Here is a 17,916-nt window from a genome sequence, read left to right on the forward strand (position 1 = left end):
TCCAGCACCAAGAACTTCGCCATCGGCGCCCGGAACTTTTCCCGCAAACTACTTGAGGCCTCTTGTAGATATGATAAGGCTGAAAAGTGATATCTGAATAATTAAGTGTGATGATATTTAAAAGGGTTTATCGCTAATAGAAAACTAGTTACTCCAAGTTCCTGTTTTCGTGATCGTGCATTTTCCGTGAATTTAATTCTAAATATCGTGTATTAGCTATAGTTTACATTATTAACTTCATATTCTGTAAATTTGACTACATGGAATTCAATATCAACTAATAGAAAACTAGTCACTCCAAGTTCCTTTTTTCATGAGCATGCCTTTTCCTCGAATTACAGTTGTCTGTACTGAAGTAAATGGAATGGATAATCCTGCTATTATCCCTACATCAAGTATTACAACTGTGCCAGCAGCAACTGATGTAGAAAACCTGAGACCAGCAAGTACAGACCCAGCCACCTTCCCTGCTGGAAGTACACCAGATGTAACAATTGATTTGACACCAGTCACAAATGAAGAGGTAGAACTTAAATCAGTGCAGCTTGTATCGCCCGATAATGTTCAATCTATTAGAGTATTTGTAACTCCAACTGGCGGTTCAGAAACAGAAGCTGCATACTTGAACCCAGTAAGTACATTTTGTTTCGTCTTGATATTATGTGTGTTTATGTACACATCGTTCTGGCTTGGTGTAGCAAGTATTGCTACAGACAAAGACTGACAATGTCAGCTGTATGTTTATTCCGTTTATTCCTGTACTCAGTATCGGAACGACTCCGACATCTGAATACATAACAATAGACAGTGGCGAGACTTTTGATTAAATATAAGAGGCTACCCCCCCCCCCCCCACAATGTTTATCCAAGCCACAACCAAATATCACCTACATCACTGCCCAATTAATTTTAATTTGTCTATAGCATTGTCTTTCTCAACATGTTTCTTTTCGAGATTCCTAATTGATGTGTATTTTAACCTGTGATTTGCATTGTTTTTAAGGCTGATTTATCGTTACCTATCCCTAAAGCTTCATTCCCTGCTGGAACAGTAGCCGAAAAAATCAGAATCGAAGTAACACCAACCTCTTCAGGCCAGCCTACTTCTTTTAAGATTGATGTCAGAGCGTGCTTTGAAGGTATATAATATTAAATAGTCGACTGATTGGGACAATGTAGGGTCGTATGGTGCACTCCTGTCGTTCAAATGAGAACTGTAATACTCAATCATTTTGAACTGATATAAATATTAAACCAATGGACGGGCAATATGAAACCAACTAACCACATGGGTTCCTCGATTTCCTGCAAGTGCTAAAGACCCGTGATGCATCCAAGTTATTACTTGACATGTTATGTTTTGATCATTTTAGAAACAATCACCTACTGTAACTAACATCCTGTTTATTAATTATTTTAGAAACAGCCGGACTCGGTACATCACCTACAGTAGCAATTGGAACATCACCTACAGTGGCAATTGGGACATCACCAACCTGTAATTATATATATTCAACTTTTTTCTTTTCTGTATCCGACATTAGTTTATATTAAGATATGTCTTCTTAATTTCTGGCTTGTACTATAAAAACATATGCAGATATGTTCAATTTTACCAATCTTGCTATATAATTTGGAAGGTTTAATACTTTTCTTGCTCTTGTATAAACAAGCTATAGTACCAGGGTTTGATAGAGATTAACCAGTCAGTTAAAGCAGCGTTGTTTAAATTACTCAAGCTTTCAGAAACGATTCTGATATTCTATTAAAATATTTATTTATTATTATTTACAGTGGGATCAACTACACGTAAGTTAATGTATACAGTCATGTTTAAATCATAAATCATAACAATATAAACGTCGTTCAACAATTAAACATTGGACTTGAAATATCATAAACATATATTATATTTTATCATTCTATCCTATAATGTCTTTAATTATTAGCAATCAACAATCAATTGTCTTTTTTCCAGCACGATGTGTTGTAACAGAAGGAATGGGAAGCCCAACAGTTATACCTGATACTTACCTTGAACAAGAACCTGCCTTCCCATCGACAGATAACCCAGCAGATCTGAGACCAGGCGATGATCCATTTACAATTAACCCATCGGACACGCCTACCAACGTCACATTGAAAGTTACTGGGGGTGAACCCGTTGATCTGTCAGAAGTAAATCTTCCAGTCAGGGAAAATGTCAAGACATTTAGAGTATTTGGACGCACGGGACCTTCAGCACCATGGACCCTACTTGAATCTACTGATGTAAGTATTCGGATCTTTAACAATTAAGAAATGACGCTGCTTAAGTCCAAATTCAGATATGTTACAATTTCAAATGTATTTTATTCTTTATAATTCCTTTGGTGTTTATGTTTGGACGATACCACGAAATATTTATTTTTGGGGATAGCCATGTTAGATATGTTGAATATCTTGTGTTTATTTATATATGCTAACAGGATGATCCTTCAGACGGTATTCTTACATTCCCACCGGAAGTAGTTGTCACAGATATTTTGGTAGAGATAACACCCACAAACATTACCGAACCAATTAATATTGATGTTAGTGTACACGCTTGCTTCGTAGGTGAGTATCTTCTATATTCTGAACTTTAAGTGGACCACCAAATTTGTAAAGGAGTATCAACCTTTCTCATCTGTGCTATAAATCCGACCTGTATAAAGCATTAATCTATCTCTCTCTCTCTTTATCGTACAAAATACAACTATACACTTTACAATGACTTTTTTTTTACAGTGACAACTGGTACACCAGGAACATCGCCAACAGGTAGGGTATAAATACATTCTAAATAATATGTTCTGTATTATCAGTGATTTTGTTCATCATCTGTACCAGATGTAACAAGTAAAGGCCACCATTTCTCCTATTCCGAATTGTCAAATACATAATGGGAAGTTTCTGTATTTCAACTACTGGTATGATAAATCTGTCTGTAGCCATTACCTGCCGAGCACATGGCGCCATTTTCTGATTTACTTTAGAAAACACCGACCACTTCGAATTTTTTACTTATAGAAAACTTAAACCACTAATCTGGTGATTCGGCTAATGGCCTTGGGTTATACCTTTCCATTATCTTTAGATTCGGAAATTCATGTCCAAATTGTCACTACATTTTATTGTTGAAAGTGTGCTCATGGCAGGGTATGCTTACTTTTTCTAAAACACTTACTAATTCTTAGTTCACATAGCTTACATATTTTGTGTATGTTATATTATCAAGTTTATTTAATTCTGTCGACTAAAAATTAGATAATTTACGATATATGTCTTAATAAATAATTAAGGACCACCAGTAGTAACTTCACCTACATTGCCAGTAGAAGCTGAATCACCAACTGCAACACAAGGAACGCCACCACCAGTGCCATCATCACCCACAGGTTGGTACTTGCTACTCCTTCCTGGTTGCCAGTTGGATAAATCCATATTAAATATGTAAACAAGTCCAACTATTTAAAGCAATGAGCTGGTAACTTTTACGTAACGATTTTAGATTACTGCCATGCACAGTGTATTAGCGCTATTAGCCATTTTCTTCCTATTAAATATATATATGCAGAGACGTGATACAGTATAGAAGTAGAGGCTACAAAGTCAAGGCACTCAAGGCAAACTGGTGATTTGGTCGGTGGCTTTGGGTTATCTTATTTCCAATTTATTCAGCTTCAAAATCCCTTGTCAAAACTGTCACTTCATTTTACTTTTAAAAGTGGCAAAAGTCATGCTCATGGCACGAAACGCTTCTGAATAATATATCAACGAAATCGATACTGACGAATGGATCAATAATTATCTTTTCAACAAATAGTTAACGTTTTCACCCACAGCACCTGGAACATCACCTACAGCAGCGCCACCTGGAACATCGCCTACTGCTCCACCACCAGGGACATCCCCAACAACAGCGCCACCTGCAACATCACCTACTGCTCCACCACCTGGAACGTCACCTACTGCGCCAACACCTGGAACATCCCCGTCTGCTCCACCACCTGGAACATCCCCATCTGCTCCACCACCTGGCACATCACCCTCTGTCCCACCACCTGGAACATCACCTACTGCGCCACCACCAGCAACATCACCTACTGTTCAACCACCTGGAACATCCCCTACTGCACGGCCAACTGCTCCACCAACCGGCCTATCGCCTGCAGGTAATATTCCTGACCAAGATTATTTTATATCTTTCCAATGGCTTGTCCAAGTCATGGGCATTTGAAGCACCACACACCTACATGCACTGGGTTACATATGCAAACATTTTGATATCACTACCTGTACTATTCTGTGACTTTTCAAATGCCATCTAACTATTCCTTAAATGTTTAATTTACATTAGCCTATTTTTGAAAAAAAAAAGTACCTCGAATGCAATAATGTGACCTAAAGAAGCGCCAATTCCAGATTTGAATGTACAATGCTCGGGATCAGGTTTTTGTAACTCACAAGTGTGTTATAACAGAACACTAAAGTCATATATACAATTACAATTATTAATTTTGAAGGTGTAATCTATTTGCACACAGCAGTATTGGGTGATATTGTCATTTTTTTTCGACTCCCTCGATCAGTTTAACTTGAGCTTTTCACGTATTGACAAACAATTCATTCTTTTCTGAAATATCAAAGATAAAATCATTTCTATCCCCAGCACAAGGAACTTTCCCAACGGCACCCTGCACCATAGGTAAATAGGATAACAAGTCAACTGTGTGATTATAATTATAAATATAAAGTAGTGGCGGATAATATTGTCAATTTGCTTTATAGTTACACATTTTCAGAAAAGTACTTGAATATAAGCTTTTAAAGTATAGACAAACAATTCATTCTTTTCTGAAATACCTAATATAAAATCATTTCTGTCTCCAGCACCAGGAACTTCGCCAACAGCACCCGTAACTTCTCCAACTGTACCCGGAACTTCACCGACAGCGCCTGGAACTTCTCCCACAGGTAATAGAAGAACAAAAAGTCAACTTTTTTAAATACAATTATTTATATCAGGTTGGGCTATTTACACAAAGCAGTGTTGGATAATGTTGTCAATGTGTCCGAGAGTTACAGTTTTTCGTTTCCCTGCTTATATTTTCAGACAAGCACTTTAATTTCAGCCTTGAAAAACAAATCATTAATATATCCAGAACCATGAACTTCGCCATCGGCGCCCGGGACTTCTCGCACAAACTACTACAGGGTCTCTTATAGTTATGATGAAGCTGGAAATTTCAATAAAATCAATACTTACAAATGGATCAATAATTATATTTTTAACACATAGCTAACGTTTTCGCCCACAGCACTTGGAGCATCCCCAACTGTAGCGCCAACTGGAACATCACCTACAGCAGCGCTACCTGGAACCTCACCCACTGCTCTACCACCAGGGATTTCTCCAACTGTTCCACCACCAGGAACATCCCCAACAGCAGCGCCACCTGGAACATCAGCCACTGCCCCACCGCCTGGAACATCACCTACTGCTCCACCAGTCGGAACTTCCCCTACTGCTCCACCATCTGGCACAACACCCACTGCCCCACCACCTGGAACATCGCCTACTGCTCCACCGCCTGGCACATCACCCACTGCCCCACCTCCTGGAACATCGCCCACTGCTCCACCGTCTGGAACATCACCTACTGCCCCACCTCCAGGAACTTCACCTACTGCAGCACCACCAGGAACATCGCCCACTGCACCGCCACCAGGTACTTCTCCCTCTGTCCCACCGCCTGGCACATCGCCTACAGGTAATATTCATGACTAGATTTGTTTTATTATTTGTCAATTTGCTTAAGAGCTACAGGATTTCGAAGCTGAATGTCAGGTTTCAGACAAACACTTTACGTTGACTAGTTAAAGTACTGACACACAATCCATTCGTTTCTAAAATATCTAAGATAAAATCATTTCTATCTCCAGCACCAGGAACTTCACCAACAGCACCCGGAACTTCTCCAACTGTACCCGGAACTTCACCGACTGCGCCTGGAACTTCTCCCACAGGTAATAGAAGAACAAAAAGTCAACTATTTGACAATTTGCTTAACATGGACTGGGTTACATATGCAAACATTTTGATAACTACCTGTACTATTTTGTGACTTTTCAAATACCATCTTACTATTTCCTTAAATGTATATTATGTATTTTATTAGTATAATCATATGTTGTTTAATTTACATTAGCCTATTTTTGAAAACAAAACGTGCCTCGAATGCAATAAAGTGACCAAAAAAGGGGCAATTCCAGATTTGAAGTTAAAATGCTCAGTATCAGGTTTTGTAACTCACAAGTGTGTTATAACAGAATACTAAAGTCATCTATACAATTACAATTATTAATTTCGAAGGTGTAGTCTATTTGCACACAGCAGTATTAGATGATATTGTCAATTTTTTCGACTCACTCGATCAGTTTAACTTGAGCTTTTCATGTATTGACAAACAATTCATTCTTTTCTGAAATATCAAAGATAAAATCATTTCTTTCCCCAGGACAAGGAACTTCCCCAGCGGCACCCGGGACCATAGGTAAATAGGACAACAAGTCAACTATGCGATTATAATTATAATTATAAAGCAGTGGCGAATAATATTGTCAATTTGCTTTATAGTTACTCGTTTTCAGGAAAGTACTTGAATATAAGCTGTTAAAGTATTGACAAACAATTCATTCTTTTCTGAAATACCTAATATAAAATCATTTCTGTCTCCAGCACCAGGAACTTCGCCAACAGCACCCGGAACTTCTCCAACTGTACCCGGAACTTCACCGACTGCGCCTGGAACTTCTCCCACAGGTAATAGACAGTTACAGTTCTTCGAGGCACTGCTTATATTTTCAGACAAGCACTTTAAATTCAGCATTGAAAAACAAATCATTAATATCCAGCACTATGAACTTCGCCATCGGCGACCGGGACTTCTCCCACAAACTACTACAGGATCTCTTATAGTTATGATGAAGCTGGAAATTTCAATAAAATCAATACTTACAAATGGATCAATAATTATATTTTTAACACATAGCTAACGTTTTCGCCCACAGCACTTGGAGCATCCCCAACTGTAACGCCAACTGGAACATCACCTACAGCAGCGCTACCTGGAACCTCACCCACTGCTCCACCACCAGGGACTTCTCCAACTGTTCCACCACTAGGAACATCCCCAACAGCAGCGCCACCTGGAACATCACCCACTGCCCCACCGCCTGGAACATCACCTACTGCTCCACCAGCCGGAACTTCCCCTACTGCTCCACCATCTGGCACAACACCCACTGCCCCACCACCTGGAACATCGCCTACTGCTCCACCGCCTGGCACATCACCCACTGCCCCACCTCCTGGAACATCGCCCACTGCTTCACCGTCTGGAACATCACCTACTGCCCCACCTCCAGGAACTTCACCTACTGCAGCACCACCAGGAACATCGCCCACTGCACCGCCACCAGGTACTTCTCCCTCTATCCCATCGCCTGGCACATCGCCTACAGGTAATATTCATGACTAGATTTGTTTTATTATTTGTCAATTTCCTTAATAGCTACAGGATTTCGAAGCTGAATTTCAGGTTTCAGACAAACACTTTACGTTGACTAGTTAAAGTACTGACACACAATCCATTCGTTTCTAAAATATCTAAGATACAATCATTTCTATCTCCAGCACCAGGAACTTCACCAACAGCACCCGGAACTTCTCCAACTGTACCCGGAACTTCACCGACTGCGCCTGGAACTTCTCCCACAGGTAATAAAAGAACAAAAAGTCAACTATTTGACAATTTGCTTGACATGGACTGGGTTACATATGCAAACATTTTGATAACTACCTGTACTATTTTGTGACTTTTCAAATGACATCTTACTATTTCCTTAAGTATATTATGTATTTTATTAATATAGTCATATGTTGTTTAATTTACATTAGCCTATTTTTGAAAATAAAACGTACCTATAAAAGCGCCAATTCCAGATTTGAAGTTAAAATGCTCAGTATCAGGTTTTGTAACTCACAAGTGTGTTATAACAGAACACTAAAGTCATCTATACAATTTCGAAGGTGTAGTCTATTTGCACACAGCAGTATTGGATGATATTGTCATTTTTTTCGACTCACTCGATCAGTTTAACTTGAGCTTTTCATGTATTGACAAACAATTCATTCTTTTCTGAAATATCAAAGATAAAATCATTTTTTCCCCAGGACAAGGAACTTCCCCAAAGGCACCCGGGACGAGACCATAGGTAAATAGGACAACAAGTCAACTATGCGATTATAATTATAATTATAAAGCAGTGGCGAATAATATTGTCAATTTGCTTTATAGTTACACGTTTTTAGGAAAGTACTTGAATATAAGCTGTTAAAGAATTGACAAACAATTCATTCTTTTCTGAAATACCTAATATAAAATCATTTCTGTCTCCAGCACCAGGAACTTCGCCAACAGCACCCGGAACTTCTCCAACTGTACCCGGAACTTCACCGACTGCGCCTGGAACTTCTCCCACAGGTAATAGACAGTTACACTTCTTCGGGGCCCTGCTTATATTTTCAGACAAGCACTTTAATTTCAGCATTGAAAAACAAATCATTAATATATCCAGCACTATGAACTTCGCCATCGGCGCCCGGGACTTTTCCCACAAACTACTACAGTGTCTCTTATAGTTATGATGAAGCTGGAAATTTCAATAAAATCAATACTTACAAATGGATCAATAATTATTTTTTAACACATAGCTAACGTTTTCGCCCACAGCACTTGGAGCATCCCAAACTGTAGCGCCAACTGGAACATCACCTACAGCAGCGCTACCTGGAACCTCACCCACTGCTCTACCACCAGGGACTTCTCCAACTGTTCCACCACCAGGAACATCCCCAACAGCAGGGCCACCTGGAACATCGCCCACTGCCCCACCGCCTGGAACATCACCTACAGCTCCACCACCCGGAACTTCCCCTACTGCTCCACCATCTGGCACAACACCCACTGCCCGACCACCTGGAACTTCCCCAACTGCTCCACCAGCTGGAACATCCCCAACTGGTCCACCGCCTGGAACATCCCAAACAGTTCCACCATCTGGCACAACACCCACTGCCCCACCACCTGGAACATCGCCTACTGCTCCACCGTCTGGAACATCACCTACTGCCCAACCTCAAGGAACTTCAACTACTGCAGCACCACCAGGAACATCGCCCACTGCACCGCCACCAGGAACATCGCCCACTGCACCGCCACCAGGTACTTCTCCCTCTGTCCTACCACCTGGCACATCGCCTACAGGTAATATTCATGACTAGATTTGTTTTACCATTTGTCAATTGAATTGACCAAGCCCCTCGCTTTTGAAGCACCACTCACCTACATATGAAATATGAAATAGGCTTTCTATTTTCTATGGATGACTAGCATATTATCCACTGATATCAAATATTATTTTACCGCATACTGTTCTCAATGGGGTTCCCTCACCATCGCAAACCCAAACATTTTCATATTACTACCTACTCTATTTTATGCCCTATAAAAGCACCAATTACATATCCAAATCTACAGCCACCAGGAACATGTTATGTAATTAATTCATAAGGATGTCATAACAGACCACTCAAGTCTTCTATACAATTTATTTCGTGGTGTAGTTTATTTACACAAAGCAGTGTTGTGTGATATTGTCAATTTGCTTAACAGCTACAGGTTTTCGAAGCTCCATGTCAGTTTTCAGACAAACACTTTACGTTGACAAGTTAAAGTACTGACAAACAATCCATTCGTTTCTAAAATATCTAAGCTAAAATCATTTCTATTTCCAGCACCAGGAACATCACCAACTGCACCCGGAACTTCGCCAACTGTACCCGGAACTTCTCCCACAGGTAATAGCAGGACAACAATTATTTATATCTTGGTGTAGTCTATTTATACTAATCAACATTGGATAATATTGTCAATTTGTTTGATAGTCACACTTCTTCGAAGCCCAGGTATATTTTCAGATCAGCAGCCGAAGCCTTTAAAAACAAACAATTTATTTATCCAGCAGTATTAACTGCGCCCGGAACTTCTCCCATAGTTAAATGCATAACAACGGCGACCGGTAATTTCCGCAAAGTTAAATGCAGAACAATATGCAGAAAGCAGGGGACTACTAAAATAGGTTCGTCCGTCCATCTGTCCATCACACTTGGTGTTTATTAGTTGACTGCCTTAATGAAGTTCGAAGAGGAGCATGTTCTGCGTTGGGAAAAACAACTCTACTTTTAATTGATATAAAATGTTTAAACATGGTGTGGATGTTCATTAGGCGAATGTCTTGACTGCGTTCAATGATAAATATATTTACCGCTAGAGCTAAGCAGACAGAGCTAAGCAGTTTCATTGGTCGTTGCTTTGGGGCAAGATTACTTTGATTCTAACTGAGTGAAAGTGATGAAACTTAGTGTAACGTTTCACTCCCAGGTAGTCTACTTCAAAACCATGACTCGGTTCGACTAGGAACGTTTTCTTCTCAGACTAAGCGTAGATGATAACAGAGTCTGTCTGTATTTGATATGCGTGAAATAACTATAACAAGTTTCTCAGTTTCTTTTACCGCCACCGGAAAATCTCAAACATGCATGAAGTCTGTGAAAATTGAATCCATATTTCATTGGAGTTAACATTTATTCTTTTCACAATTTTTTCAGAGAGATGCGAGGAGATAAATGGAATGGAGAAACCAGCATTTATACCAAGTTCAAGTGTTGAGGGTTTGACACCTGACCAAGTGGATAATCTAAGGACAAGCGATGTCCCATTATCTATCATACCCAACGGCAGCAATCCTATACTATTTACCATAGATCTTTCACCTAATACCGATGAGGATGTCGATCTGGGATCCATCACATTCCCGAATGCTGAGAATTTCGAATCCATAGAAATAGTGCTGATTGATTCACAGGGCAATGAAACTCCTGTAACAGATCAAGTAAGTCTAATGTCTTAAATACTATATTCGAAGTAAATTTGGTAAAACAGTTACGTGCTTTACATTACGTTATTTGGCCACGAATATTAGTTTTTGAATATATGTATATGGATACTTACTGTGTATAAAGATATTTCATTGAGTGTATATCATTTATATCTGACAGTGCGAAAGAAGAATGTTTTTTATCAATGAGTGTATGATCTGCAAAGTAGCTTATATATCATAAAATTTAGTGATGGTGCCGAACTGTACATCGGTTGAACTAACAAGTTACAAATCAAAATATGCACGTTCAAAGATGCCACATTCAGATCCCATGAAAAGATATAGATATTTTATGGCTAAATTTAAATCCAAATAGATCATTTCAAAATAAATACAGTATTATACATATACTTCATTTTTATTATATAATTGTATTATTATTCTTCCATAAAATCACGTCATTTTTATTGTATGTCTTGAGAAACTCGGGCAAAACGTGTAGACAATTCAAATATAGGAGAGCTTTAAAGAATTTTGATCCGTTTTGCTCAATATTAGCACTGCCATGGTTTCAGTTGGCAATTTAAAAATTCCCTATTTGTATAAATCATAGGACGCGCCACTAAAAGCGGATTTCCCTCGAGTAACCAAAGTTCAAACGATACGAGTTACTCTGGTGCCAACGAACGCTTCAGTTCCTGTCAAATTTAATTATTTTTTCATAAAGTCATGCCATTTATCTTTTAAACATACATTATGCAAGAGCTAAATCTGATTATTGCAAGTCATTTTTTAGGCTTCAGATGTCAAAGAAATTATGAATTAGATCTTTATTTACACAACAAGCACAAAATCAACTCTGTAGACGCACGGATGGCTTGGATTCGGGTGGATTTAAACAGGATTTTATTGATTGATTAAATTTTTAATCAAAAACCGTTACGTTGACGTCATACTGCCGGAAATTTTAGATCAAGGCTAAATGATAGAGTATACGAAGCGAGGCCGCTGTTGAGCGAGGCCGTATGTCAGTCAATTTGATTGAAAGTTCGATATATAGGGCCTTGAGATTATGTTTAGTTGTGGTTAAAATGAGAGTTTGGATGTCGGTATTATATGCTCTTTTGTCACTTGCGTTTACAGAAAAAATATGGAAATTGATAAACACCGCAGCTAACATCACCCCAGTTGAATTGCAGCCCCATTGGATCACTGTTTCCTATTAGTATTTGTCTGCTTCTAGAGTTACGTAGCCCTACCAGTTACAGTACAAGAAGTCGGCTATAATTATGCCTCATTGAGTTGGTCCATTCCTTTCAAACTTTCGCTTCTTGTCTATATATTAAAAGTCTTATTTTTAATTTGTAATAAAAATAAATGTGATACGAATTGAATTGCAACCACAGCCATTGAAAACGTTACTTGATAATCGAGATTATGTAGGTGGAGTTAACGCCTGTCAATCAAACGATCGGTCATTCTCGGAGACGGTGAAGAGGGAGTTGACTCCTATTTCTAGTCAAAAATTACAATGGTGATAACTTTGTTCAGAATAAAGTAATTTGACTGAAATTTTCAATATATTCTTCTTTCATCATCTATTTTTGAACTATTATAGCAAGAATGACCAACTCTCTATTAAAATCTCCCATAATGTATCTTTAAGGAATTTTTACCCGTTTTGCTCAATATTATCTATTTTGCCACGGTTTCAATTGACAATTTAAAAATGGTCTATTTGTATAACCATAGGCTGGTCTCCAGGACCCGATACCAAAAGCTGATTTCCCTCCAGAAACCAAAGCTCAAAAGATACGAGTTACTATTGTGCCAACAAACTCTACAGCTGCTGTTAAATTTAATTTGGATGTAAGAGCATGTTTTGAAGAGACTGCCACAGCAGGAACATCTCCCACAGGTTGGTCCTATTTATGTTTTAATGCATAATCTGATAAGATTTTACCAAAGAGTACGGCATATATCAAAGTTATCAGTAAGTTGACAAATGCAATCTAAATAATGAACAGAATTGTAAACATTATATTTTTATGTCAGAATGGTCTTAATCCCTATGGTATTGTTTGCTTAAAATATATCTATTGGAAATAAGCTTCCGTATGTAAAAGTATGTAACATACGCTTTCACCCAGAGTATATGAAACATCCCCAACTGCAGCACCACATAAAACATCACCGACTGCAGTGCCACCTGGAACATCTACTCGCATATCACATTAGCAATACACCTGGAACATTTCTTTCATATTAATGAGTTAAATGGGCCTTGCTAATTGATAGAAAATGCAGAACGTTGTATCTGTTAATCACGACAAATTGGCTATGAAGATGTGTTCTCTTGTCTGATGCAATAGTATAATAAATTTCGTATTTGTATAAGCAATGGCACCAAACACTACCGAGTCATTTCATCATAAACCTCCTAAGATATTGGTGCTATTGTACTTTTAGGAATAATATATCAATGAAACAAAGAATTACAAACTGATAAATAATTATCTTTCTAATACATAGCTAACGTTTTCACCCATAGCACCTGGAACATCCCCAACTACAGCGCCAACTGCAACATCACCTACTGCTCCACCACCCGGAACGTCCCCTACTGCTCCACCACCTGGAACATCCCCAACTGCTCCACCACCAGGAACATCGCCAACAGCAGCGCCACCTGGTACATCACCTACTGCTCTACCACCTGGAACATCGCCTACTGCTCCTCCGCCTGGAACATCACCTACTGTCCCTCCTCCAGGAACTTCACCTACTGCAGCACCACCAGGAACATCGCCTACTGCACCGCCACCAGGTACTTCTCCATCTGTCCCACCACCCGGCACATCGCCTACAGGTAATATTCATGACTAGATCTTTTTTGCCATTTTTCCATTGAACTGACCATGCCCATGGCTTTGGAAGCACCACCCACCTACATACGAAATATGAAATACGCTTTTTTTCCGTGGATGACAAGCATATTATCCACTGATATCAATCATTATTTTACCCAATACTATTCTTAATGGGGTTCAATCTCAAGCATTTTCATATTACTACTTGCTATACTTTATGATTTTTGAAATGTCGCCTTTCCTATCCATTAAATGTATATAATGTGTTATATTGGTATATTCATATATGGTTTAATTTACATTAGCATAGTTTTTGAGAAACAACAACAACATTGTTTGAATGCAACATCCTGTCATATAAAAGCACCAATTACAGATCCGAATCTACAATCATCAGGAACAGCTTATCTAATTTATAAGGATGTTATAGCAGACCACTAAATTACAATTATTTATTTCGTGATGTAGTTTATTTGCACAAAGAAGTAATGTGTGATATTGTCAATTGGCTTGACAGCTACACGTTTCCGAAGCTTCAGGCCAGTTTTCAGACAAGCACTTTAATTTGACCAATTCAAGTATTGACAAACAATTCTTTCTCCACTGAAATATCTAAGATAACATTATTTCTATCTGTAGCACCAGAAACTTCCCCAACTGGACCCGGGACTTCACCAACTGTGCCAGGAACTTCTCCCACAGGTAAATTATGCAAGTACAATTATTTTTTTCTTGGTGTAGTCTATTTACATAAAGCAGAATTGGAGGTTATTGTTTTTTCTTGGTGTAGTCTATTTACACAAAGAAGCAATGGATAATATTGCTAAAGAGCTTGACAGTTACACTTCTTCAGTCAAGCACTTTAATTTCAGCAGTCCAAGTCTGAAAAACAAATCAATTATATATCCAGCACCAAGAACTTCGCCATCGGCGCCCGGAACTTTTCCCGCAAACTACTTGAGGCCTCTTGTAGATATGATAAGGCTGAAAAGTGATATCTGAATAATTAAGTGTGATGATATTTAAAAGGGTTTATCGCTAATAGAAAACTAGTTACTCCAAGTTCCTGTTTTCGTGATCGTGCATTTTCCGTGAATTTAATTCTAAATATCGTGTATTAGCTATAGTTTACATTATTAACTTCATATTCTGTAAATTTGACTACATGGAATTCAATATCAACTAATAGAAAACTAGTCACTCCAAGTTCCTTTTTTCATGAGCATGCCTTTTCCTCGAATTACAGTTGTCTGTACTGAAGTAAATGGAATGGATAATCCTGCTATTATCCCTACATCAAGTATTACAACTGTGCCAGCAGCAACTGATGTAGAAAACCTGAGACCAGCAAGTACAGACCCAGCCACCTTCCCTGCTGGAAGTACACCAGATGTAACAATTGATTTGACACCAGTCACAAATGAAGAGGTAGAACTTAAATCAGTGCAGCTTGTATCGCCCGATAATGTTCAATCTATTAGAGTATTTGTAACTCCAACTGGCGGTTCAGAAACAGAAGCTGCATACTTGAACCCAGTAAGTACATTTTGTTTCGTCTTGATATTATGTGTGTTTATGTACACATCGTTCTGGCTTGGTGTAGCAAGTATTGCTACAGACAAAGACTGACAATGTCAGCTGTATGTTTATTCCGTTTATTCCTGTACTCAGTATCGGAACGACTCCGACATCTGAATACATAACAATAGACAGTGGCGAGACTTTTGATTAAATATAAGAGGCTACCCCCCCCCCCCCCACAATGTTTATCCAAGCCACAACCAAATATCACCTACATCACTGCCCAATTAATTTTAATTTGTCTATAGCATTGTCTTTCTCAACATGTTTCTTTTCGAGATTCCTAATTGATGTGTATTTTAACCTGTGATTTGCATTGTTTTTAAGGCTGATTTATCGTTACCTATCCCTAAAGCTTCATTCCCTGCTGGAACAGTAGCCGAAAAAATCAGAATCGAAGTAACACCAACCTCTTCAGGCCAGCCTACTTCTTTTAAGATTGATGTCAGAGCGTGCTTTGAAGGTATATAATATTAAATAGTCGACTGATTGGGACAATGTAGGGTCGTATGGTGCACTCCTGTCGTTCAAATGAGAACTGTAATACTCAATCATTTTGAACTGATATAAATATTAAACCAATGGACGGGCAATATGAAACCAACTAACCACATGGGTTCCTCGATTTCCTGCAAGTGCTAAAGACCCGTGATGCATCCAAGTTATTACTTGACATGTTATGTTTTGATCATTTTAGAAACAATCACCTACTGTAACTAACATCCTGTTTATTAATTATTTTAGAAACAGCCGGACTCGGTACATCACCTACAGTAGCAATTGGAACATCACCTACAGTGGCAATTGGGACATCACCAACCTGTAATTATATATATTCAACTTTTTTCTTTTCTGTATCCGACATTAGTTTATATTAAGATATGTCTTCTTAATTTCTGGCTTGTACTATAAAAACATATGCAGATATGTTCAATTTTACCAATCTTGCTATATAATTTGGAAGGTTTAATACTTTTCTTGCTCTTGTATAAACAAGCTATAGTACCAGGGTTTGATAGAGATTAACCAGTCAGTTAAAGCAGCGTTGTTTAAATTACTCAAGCTTTCAGAAACGATTCTGATATTCTATTAAAATATTTATTTATTATTATTTACAGTGGGATCAACTACACGTAAGTTAATGTATACAGTCATGTTTAAATCATAAATCATAACAATATAAACGTCGTTCAACAATTAAACATTGGACTTGAAATATCATAAACATATATTATATTTTATCATTCTATCCTATAATGTCTTTAATTATTAGCAATCAACAATCAATTGTCTTTTTTCCAGCACGATGTGTTGTAACAGAAGGAATGGGAAGCCCAACAGTTATACCTGATACTTACCTTGAACAAGAACCTGCCTTCCCATCGACAGATAACCCAGCAGATCTGAGACCAGGCGATGATCCATTTACAATTAACCCATCGGACACGCCTACCAACGTCACATTGAAAGTTACTGGGGGTGAACCCGTTGATCTGTCAGAAGTAAATCTTCCAGTCAGGGAAAATGTCAAGACATTTAGAGTATTTGGACGCACGGGACCTTCAGCACCATGGACCCTACTTGAATCTACTGATGTAAGTATTCGGATCTTTAACAATTAAGAAATGACGCTGCTTAAGTCCAAATTCAGATATGTTACAATTTCAAATGTATTTTATTCTTTATAATTCCTTTGGTGTTTATGTTTGGACGATACCACGAAATATTTATTTTTGGGGATAGCCATGTTAGATATGTTGAATATCTTGTGTTTATTTATATATGCTAACAGGATGATCCTTCAGACGGTATTCTTACATTCCCACCGGAAGTAGTTGTCACAGATATTTTGGTAGAGATAACACCCACAAACATTACCGAACCAATTAATATTGATGTTAGTGTACACGCTTGCTTCGTAGGTGAGTATCTTCTATATTCTGAACTTTAAGTGGACCACCAAATTTGTAAAGGAGTATCAACCTTTCTCATCTGTGCTATAAATCCGACCTGTATAAAGCATTAATCTATCTCTCTCTCTCTTTATCGTACAAAATACAACTATACACTTTACAATGACTTTTTTTTTACAGTGACAACTGGTACACCAGGAACATCGCCAACAGGTAGGGTATAAATACATTCTAAATAATATGTTCTGTATTATCAGTGATTTTGTTCATCATCTGTACCAGATGTAACAAGTAAAGGCCACCATTTCTCCTATTCCGAATTGTCAAATACATAATGGGAAGTTTCTGTATTTCAACTACTGGTATGATAAATCTGTCTGTAGCCATTACCTGCCGAGCACATGGCGCCATTTTCTGATTTACTTTAGAAAACACCGACCACTTCGAATTTTTTACTTATAGAAAACTTAAACCACTAATCTGGTGATTCGGCTAATGGCCTTGGGTTATACCTTTCCATTATC

The 17,916-nt window shown here is 38.3% G+C and overlaps 1 protein-coding gene across 1 annotated transcript in view; it reads left to right on the forward strand.

Moving 5' to 3' along the window:
- Positions 1 to 17,916, forward strand: part of LOC126831854 (mucin-12) — a 202,925-nt gene that overhangs the window by 24,628 nt on the left and 160,381 nt on the right. The window contains exons 21-42 of the mRNA XM_056103261.1: positions 342 to 631; positions 1,004 to 1,139; positions 1,421 to 1,498; positions 1,795 to 1,809; positions 1,979 to 2,271; positions 2,469 to 2,598; positions 2,770 to 2,802; positions 3,324 to 3,419; positions 3,867 to 4,196; positions 4,915 to 4,998; positions 9,884 to 9,946; positions 10,757 to 11,040; positions 12,781 to 12,946; positions 13,580 to 13,897; positions 14,538 to 14,600; positions 15,145 to 15,434; positions 15,807 to 15,942; positions 16,224 to 16,301; positions 16,598 to 16,612; positions 16,782 to 17,074; positions 17,272 to 17,401; positions 17,573 to 17,605. Of these exons, the coding sequence (XP_055959236.1) occupies positions 342 to 631; positions 1,004 to 1,139; positions 1,421 to 1,498; positions 1,795 to 1,809; positions 1,979 to 2,271; positions 2,469 to 2,598; positions 2,770 to 2,802; positions 3,324 to 3,419; positions 3,867 to 4,196; positions 4,915 to 4,998; positions 9,884 to 9,946; positions 10,757 to 11,040; positions 12,781 to 12,946; positions 13,580 to 13,897; positions 14,538 to 14,600; positions 15,145 to 15,434; positions 15,807 to 15,942; positions 16,224 to 16,301; positions 16,598 to 16,612; positions 16,782 to 17,074; positions 17,272 to 17,401; positions 17,573 to 17,605 (3,354 nt within the window). The remainder of the gene's footprint in view (positions 1 to 341; positions 632 to 1,003; positions 1,140 to 1,420; positions 1,499 to 1,794; positions 1,810 to 1,978; positions 2,272 to 2,468; positions 2,599 to 2,769; positions 2,803 to 3,323; positions 3,420 to 3,866; positions 4,197 to 4,914; positions 4,999 to 9,883; positions 9,947 to 10,756; positions 11,041 to 12,780; positions 12,947 to 13,579; positions 13,898 to 14,537; positions 14,601 to 15,144; positions 15,435 to 15,806; positions 15,943 to 16,223; positions 16,302 to 16,597; positions 16,613 to 16,781; positions 17,075 to 17,271; positions 17,402 to 17,572; positions 17,606 to 17,916) is intronic.

The sequence above is a fragment of the Patella vulgata genome, chromosome 9 (genome assembly GCF_932274485.2).
Source record: "Patella vulgata chromosome 9, xgPatVulg1.2, whole genome shotgun sequence".
NCBI classification, from domain to species: domain Eukaryota; kingdom Metazoa; phylum Mollusca; class Gastropoda; family Patellidae; genus Patella; species Patella vulgata.